At 36.8% G+C, this 8,440-nt stretch overlaps 1 protein-coding gene across 1 annotated transcript in view; it reads left to right on the plus strand.

Moving 5' to 3' along the window:
- SCAPER (S-phase cyclin A-associated protein in the ER) overlaps positions 1–8,440 on the plus strand; it is a gene marked incomplete at its 3' end in the record, with an annotated part of 113,450 nt that overhangs the window by 45,144 nt on the left and 59,866 nt on the right. Inside the window, exons 17-19 of the mRNA XM_010193279.1 lie at positions 1,341–1,422; positions 2,757–2,909; positions 4,448–4,555. Of these exons, the coding sequence (XP_010191581.1) occupies positions 1,341–1,422; positions 2,757–2,909; positions 4,448–4,555 (343 nt within the window). The remainder of the gene's footprint in view (positions 1–1,340; positions 1,423–2,756; positions 2,910–4,447; positions 4,556–8,440) is intronic.

Here is an 8,440-nt window from a genome sequence, read left to right on the forward strand (position 1 = left end):
ATGAGCTTGACAGGCAGCTGCTGTAGTGCCCCTTCAGGCTTGGGCTTCAGCATGTTTTGGTGGGACCTCAGGGGTAGCATTTGCTGGTTTGGTTTGTTCCTTTTTTTTTATTAACCTGCTGCTAGGATTTGACTTTTATCCTGAAGATTTTGTACTTGCTGAAATTAGTAATTTTTGGAATATCTACCTAAAGTTTTTTCGGTATAATCTTCACCATGTACATCTGGTGGCGATTAAAGCATCTATATGAAAGGAATAGTATACTTAAAACTGACTTTAAAAGCCCCTTTGCTCTTATGGTACATTAACTTGATTCCAGTAAGGTTTCAGATGTAATTTCAGAGTATTTTATATTCCAGAGAGTTGAAATCTGTAATATGGAAAATTTTGTTCTTGTCAATAAAAATCTTGAAACTCTGTAATGTAACCTAATCATGTTGAAAGCACACGTTTCAGGAGGGGTTGTACAGGAATAATGTTGATACTCTATAAATTGAAACTTGAGAATTTTGTTTCAAATATTATTAATCCAAAGTCTGCAATAGTATTAATTTATCATAGTATGTAGGATTAAACAAGTATTTAAAAACGTATACTGAAAGAAACAGCTAAAATAAGTTTGGGATGTGTTAGTTGTGATTTGTTTCAGGTCATGGTGTGAGTCAGGAGCTCTACAAACAAAAAAAAAAAGACTGTAGTTCAGTCTTTCTTTATGTATCTCAGGGGAGATAGCACATAAACTACCTAATGCTTCTCATCCATCATCTCTTCCTCGATTCCCTTGTGCACACACCCATGAAGATTGGAAGAGTTCATTTATACTTTCTGAAAGAACAATTGTGTGTAGTGTTCATCGTTAGACTTCCTTCCTCCCATCTTTCCTATCTGCTTTTCTATTTTCTGTGGCTTTTTGTTTTAAAACATTACTTTATCTGAGCCTTCTACAGAGGTGACTTCGTTTTTGCTGTGAGTTTTCTGTTTAAAAAAAACAAATGAACAGAAATCTATACAAAACAAAAACCATTGCAGCTGGTGGGAGGGTATCCCATTCATCAGTATTTTGTAGCATCACGTTGAATATTGTTGCTCTGGTTTGGACTAAGGTGTGATCCAGGTTTTTCTGCAAAGGTTCACGTGTCTGCCCTCATTAAATAACCAATATTAAAACATCTGTACTCTCTGTTAACTAAACTGCTTTCTGTTGTCTTTCTTTTCAAGTGAGCCATCTTCAGCTTCATTTTTTTGTGGTGCTTGTTTTCCACTTCAAACACAAATTAGTCAATATTATTCATGCTTCACATTATTACAAGATTTCCCTATTTTTATTATCTTTTGGTTAGAGATAGAGAAGAGAGGTTGGCAGCTCTTACTGCAGCTCAGCAAGAAGCTATGGAAGAACTACAGAAGAAGATTCAACTGAAGGTATGAAAGGATGCTTTACTTAAAAGATACATCTGCAGTATAGAATTTCTCCAAAATTATCTTCTCTATCTATGGGGTTTTTTTGTGAAGATGTTACAGTGTCCTGAATTCCATAACTTTATAAGAGATTTTTATTTGAACTTTTGCATTAAGAAAACCTTGCTGTGCAACATACACGGTGTAGTTTGGAAGGAGTACGGCTGAACTCTGTGGAATTGGTTAAATTCAAGGCTTTGAACATGAGAACAAGGAAAGCTGTACTTTCTAAGAGAAGTCAAAGTAATTTTGAATTAAATCATGAGGAAAGTCAATGTGTTAAATACTCTCACACTGATTGGTGAAGACAGTTTACCAGTCACACAAGGTGCTATCTGAAGTTATTGAAATTGATGTGTCAAGTGTGGCATGCTGTTTCCTTATGAAGGATTCCAGTTATTTAATAAAATAGATATATGGATTGAACCCCTTGTAGTTCACTTGTTCAGCTAAATTTACTGTCCAGTGGGGAACAAAGAGATCAGAAGTTTTGAAGAGATACCCACTATTTTTCAAGACTTCTAAAGACTTCTAAAATGGTAAATTTTGTTTTGAAGGTTCTGAGGTGAAACTATGTATTAAAATTTCAATTGATAAATCGTGTAGATTTTTATTCCAAGATGGTTTATGTTTACGTCTAAATAATTTTTCAGTGATAATCTTTGCTCTGATCCCAGTCTGAAGCACCACAGCTAAGTTTACTTGTACTGTAAAATGCAGTTTTGTTATTAAATACAGGTTCATACCCCAGCCTCTAGTTTTAAATAATAGTTAAGAGTTTATTCCATTCTCAAGAGGTTTAGGTATGAAAACCCTCTGAGAGAATCCAGTGAACTGTGCTTGCTACTGCAGACAAATAACAATTTATTTTACTTTAATTTGTACTTTATGATTTCATATCTGTCAGTGAAAACAGCACTACGTAAGTTACGTATTTGTAGAGTTGCAAGTTTAGCTTGTATTCTGTACTAGAGTGTTTCATTAAAAACAAAACCAGAACTGATATGTTAAATATAACAGAAAGATTTCCAAAAGGGTTTGCAACAGACCATTAATAGATAATCACCTATAAAACAAAAATAGTGGTGATTGATCTTTAAATCGTAGCATAATGTTGAAGTGTCTATGATGTGTGATGACTTCTGATGCCTTTCAGAAACAAAAAATAGTTTCAGTTTAACAGAAGTTCATCCTAACTAAGATATTTGGTAGTTCCCAATATTTCTTTGCACAGTTTAATTCCATTTGCTGTACTTCAATGTGTTTTTTCTTTTTTGCTTTCATTATTTTCCATTCAGCATGATGAAAGTATCAGAAGGCACATGGAACAAATTGAACAAAGAAAAGAGAAAGCAGCTGAATTAAGTAGTGGAAGACATGCTAATACTGATTATGCACCAAAACTTACACCATACGAACGAAAAAAGCAGTGCTCGTTATGCAATGTGGTGGTAAGTTGGACAGGGAGAATGTTGTCAGAATTGCAAGGCCAACCTAAGCCTTGAAGCTACAAATTATGCTTCATTCACAGATTATATTACTGTACTACACTGTGTCCCTGTGCTGCTCTGGAGAAGTATACCTTGGTTTAGATTCTTATGTCTATAAATCAGGTGGTTTAGGGAAGAGCTGGGTCTCTTTAGCTTGGAGCAGAGGAGACTGAGGGGTGACCTCATTAATTTCTATAAATTTGTTAAGGGCGAGTGTCAGGAGGAAGGAGCCAGGCTCTGCTCTGTGATGTCCAATGACAGGACAAGGGGCAATGGGAGCAAACTGGAGCATAGGAGCATTCCTGAACATAAGGAAAAACTTCTTCCTTGTGAGGGTGCCAGAGCATGGCCCAGGCTGCCCAGAGAGGTTGTGGAGTCTCCTTCTCTGCAGACATTCAAAACCCACCTGGACATGCTCCTGTGTGACCTGGTCTGGGTGATCCTGCTGTGGAAGGGGGGTTGGACTGGATGAGCTTTCAAGGTCCCTTCCAACTCCTGATGTTCTGTGATTCTGTAATGGTAAAGTTGTAGGTAGAATGGAGAGCGTGGACTGTACCCAGTTGTTAGCCATCTCGTCAAAGAAAAGCAAGAATTTGAGAGCATCAAATGAAGGTATTTAAAAGCTAGATTTAAAGGAAAGTAAAGAATGTAGCTTTATGTAGCAGATAGCAGAGCTGTGAACACCTTGTGATAAGATCCTGTGGATACTTGAGTTTAATGAGTTCAGGGGATGATTGGGCAAGTTTCACTGGATTGAAATTCACTGAAGGTTGCTAGATACAGTGAAACCATGTCAAGCACAAGTTCTTGAATTGAGTTTGGAGCCTTAAAAGTGTTGAAGGGGAGAATCAGTGTTTGCTTTGTCTCTTCTTTAACATTTCCTTGGGTATCTTTTTGGTCGCTATTGGAAGCCAAGTACTTTGCTAGGCAGACCTCCCATCTCAACAGCGTATCTCGTGTCTGCTGTTCAGTATGTCCCAGGAATGGTGGGGAAGAGGAAGCCATACAGCCACTGAATAGGAAGCAGGGAGATCTGTTCTTGTTGATAAGTGGTTTTACTGATTGCAGAGATTATGCATTATTTAGTAAAGCCTTTACATCCTACTAAGCATTATTTCTCTTCAGTTGCTCAATTAAAGAAGGTTGCACAGTATCTCTTTAGGTAGTGCTGGAACAGCAACTCAGGTTCAGCATATCTTTACTGATCATGCATTTCAGAATGAAAGTCCAACATACGGTGTTAGATTGAAGTCAAAATAAGATGCAAAGCTAAGATTTTTTTAAAATGTACTATTATAATGCAGGCTAGCAAATCATTATGTAATTTACTCATAAGTTCTGCATAATAGATGTTTATGTAAATCAGGTGGAGGAATAAAATACTGTGTTTGAAATTTTGAAACATACTCCTGACAAATTAACCTAGATTATATTTAGAATACTGTTATAGATTATGAAACTATCAAGGAAAAAATACTATTGAGTCACTGTTGTTGCAGATTTCATCAGAAGTATACCTTTTTAGCCACATTAAAGGGAAAAAACACCAGCAGGCTGTGAGAGAAAACAGTAGCATACAAGGACGAGAGCTTTCAGATGAAGAAGTGGTAAGTTTTGTAATATTCTTTTCTGTATTGTTTCTAGTTTTAAATGCCATCCAGCTGAGTAGCCTAAGAAAGTCTTGAAAATTCTTGTAAAGGAGTTGAACAAGAATATTAGTTAGCATGGAAATAGTAGTGCCTTTTTAAATCCAGACTACCAACGAAAGGGAACTAAAGAAACTGGATTCAAATACTTCAGGCAATTGCCATTTGAAATAGCTTGTCTAAAATGTGTCTAATTGCTTTTCTGTTAATCCAAAGGCATTTCTCATCTCACTGTATTCATCTTTTGATCATAAAAATCTGATGTGTTGCAGGTGTCTGCATTTTGCCTCTTTTTTTTGGTGCTTGTTCCTTCCTGTTGCTTAAAATATCTTAGTCCTTTTTTTAGGTTATCAGATGTGCTGTCCTGTGTATCAAGGTCAATAATGCTGAGAATTGCAGTCTTGAGTTACTTGGAAATGTAAGATTTGAAACGCTTTGCAAATATTAGCATTGCTAGAAAGAACAAGAAATAGTTTTTCAATGGCTTCTTTAGAAGACTTGGCACCTAGGGTGATTTTTTTAGGAAGCATTGAGGACATTTTATAGTAAATCAAGAAACTATGCTGTTTTGATTTAATTTGTCATTGCTGCTGCCTGAATTGCAGTGTTAAGTCAAGGCCTTTTCTATGAGACAAATTATAACAGCTAGACTTTGAGTTCTGTCTTTATCCAAAAAAATTGTGAATGCTTATGTATTATACCTGTCAGCTATTAGGAAGAAATACTGTACCAGCCAGTGCTCCAGCGTTGATTCAGACTTAGCTTCATTGCGTGTGGAGATCTGTTTCCAGACAAGCTGATTCAAATGATCCTGCTCTTTTAGTTTTTGGCTGTCTCCTTTCCTTTGCAGTTTTTGTTTTTCTTATTTGTTGAAATCTTTGTTTACAGCTTCTTACATCCAGTAGTAGCACTTTTCCTTTTTAAAATGCTTTGGAGAGTTAAGTCTCTGAGGTACTGAAATCCAGAGAGATGGTTATCACTAGAAAAACAGAAAGAAAATTGAAGAGATTTGGTAGCATACAGAGATACGGAGGAATAAACTTTTGCCAAGTTGCAGCTTGCCTACCCCTTTCTAACTCTAATGGAAGTACATGAACTATCTTTTCAGTTTCTGTTTTTCCTCTTTAACTGTGGTTACTGGCAGTTGTGTGGTTTTGGATTTGGTTTTAGATGCTAGCTTTACCTAATGGGATATATGGGAGAAGGCTTCATACTGCATCCATTTTCCTAGACATAGAATTTGTCAGTTCATGTTGGCACACACACCAAAGCGTGGACAGTCTAGAGTAGTGAAATTTTCTTTATCTAGCCTTTGCTTGTGTCTGTCTAGCCACTGTTAATTGAACGGTGGTTCTTGCTGGGCAGCTGTCTCATTCATTTATGAAGGAAAACAGTGAACTAGATTTTCTTTTGAGCGGAGGTATTATGCGCTATTCACAACAGCTAATTTGATAGTTTAACAATTCCAGCTTTCATAAGAGGGGATCCTGTTGTTACAGCTGCATTTCTGCCCAGTTGGTGAAAATTGGGTTGCATTAAAAAGGGCATCACCAGCAGAGATAAAGAAGTCATAATCCCTCTCTACTCGGCACTGCTCAGACCTCACCTTGAGTACTGTGTCCAGTTTTGGTCCCCACTATACAAAAAAGATGCGGACAGGTTGGAAGGGATCCAGAGAAGCGCCACAAGGATGATCAGAGAACTGGAAGAGCTGCCATATGAAGGAAGGCTGAGATAATTGGACCTGTTCAGCCTTGGGAAGAGAAGGCTTAGGGGGGGACCTTATCACCATGTACCAGTACATAATGGGTGGCTACCAAGAAGATAGAGACTCCCTTTTCACAGGGAGTCAGATGGAAAAGACGAGGGGTAATGGACACAAGTTGCTTCTGGAGAGATTCCGACTGAACTCCAGAAGAAAATGTTTTACCATGAGATCAATCAGACATTGAACAATCTCCCAGGGGAAGTGATGGATTCCCCTGCACTGGTCAGTTTTGAGTCAGCTTGACAGCGTGCTGGCTCATCTCATTTAAACTGTACTTTCACCTTGAGAGGTTGGACTGGATGATCCTTGTGGTCCCTTCCAACCTGGGATTCTCTGATTCTATGAAAATTAAGTTCCACTAGGGGGCACAGATATCTTTCTTTTTGTGGTGTCCGACATGATATGCTTAAATCCAGTACTTTTCAGCAAAACATTTTGATGTGAATTTAAGATTAAGGTTAAATGTATAGGATTTCTTGAACGCGTACTTGCTGCGGGAGAGAACAATTTTGACTAAATGAACAGCTTGATGATTACAGTAGTAGATTCAAATATCCTTAATCTAGATGGTGCATAGTATTTGAAATACTGGCAACATATGGATACTTCTGTTGTTACATATTCAATGTATTTTTATAGCTATATTTTAATTACTCTGAGTATACAATTCTGAACTATACTATTGTGATCTGAAATTTCCTTGGCCTGAGGCCCTCTCTGGTTTTCCTTTTTCAAAGAGCAGTAATAAGATGCACATACTAGAGATAGGGTCACTGTGAAGTAGAAGAGCAATTTTATTTATCAGAGAAGTCTGCTTTGTGTACCTCTTTATTCAGCATGCATGCTTAATGCCAAACTGCCTCCCTCACAACTGAAGCCTTCAGCAACTTTAGTTAAGTTTTGAAATATTTGAGAAAAAATTCCAAAGTATTATATGAGAAATAAAACCATACTCCAGGGAAGCATTATATATTCATAGTTCCTTGTTCATCACTGTTTTCAATTTTTCTACAGTGAAGGTATCTGTAGTGAGAACACACATGTACTACTTAAAGTTATTACTTGTCATCTGTGATGTCTTTAGGTAATATACGTCTTGTCTGTGACCCTTCTTCTTTGACATAAAAGATTTTATTTATATCACCTTTGGCCTAATGAAATTTCACCTTTAACCTTATGCACTTGACACCTCAGATAACTTACTCTTGATCTTTGACTCATTTTTTGTTAACCCTGTTAACTATAATAGGTAGCTGCCTAGAAAGAAAGCTTTTTTTTTAAAAATTGTAGTCTGGCCATAGAATTTCTTTATTATTACTTGAGAAATCACAGAAAGGCTTGAAACATGTTTATTTTTACGAGATCAGTACCCCAGAAGGTAAGATTTAAGTTTCTTCTCAAGACTTTGGAAACTGATTTCATTGTTTGTGTAATATGTCTTTGTATAGTTAGGATTTTGTTGGTTGATTTGATTGTTAGCAAAAAGGTAACAGCTCTGTCAAATGATCACTGACACCAATTTCTTTGGGCCAGGTGAGTGCTAGTAAAAAAAGAAAGAATTGTATTCTACTTATTTTTTCCCCTTTATTGTAGCATCTGTTGGCTCTGTAATTTTGCGGATGTTTTCAGAGATAAAAGTGGGCTTCACGCTGGAGCATTTTGCCGTTGTTCTGGAGCTAGGCATATGTTGTGCATGGTTCCAGTGTATGTTGTACACGAGTTGACAGCTAGTGTTAGATCGTCGATACAATGAATTTACTTGTAGATGCAATGTATTTGGTGAAACTCACAAAGGAAATAGTTTTGTTACAAATGAAGATACTGAAAATGAAAAGCATGAAGTTATTTTGAAGACTGTATGGCAGCTTCATTTCTTCTCAGCTTTTTGGATTTCTTTCATTTGGTTATTAGGCTCCAGCTGAGAAGGACGTCGATCTCTTTTAAAACGAAAATCTATTAATTTTGAAACAGTGGCTATCATGCAAAAGCAAATTAAGTTCTAGTCACTCTTCCTTTTTAACTTTTTAACTTAACTTTTCTGTAGTCTCTTAAAAATACAGACATTCTTGCAGAGGGCA

This window comes from Mesitornis unicolor, unplaced genomic scaffold (genome assembly GCF_000695765.1).
Source record: "Mesitornis unicolor isolate BGI_N332 unplaced genomic scaffold, ASM69576v1 scaffold2371, whole genome shotgun sequence".
Taxonomy (NCBI): Eukaryota; Metazoa; Chordata; class Aves; order Mesitornithiformes; family Mesitornithidae; genus Mesitornis; species Mesitornis unicolor.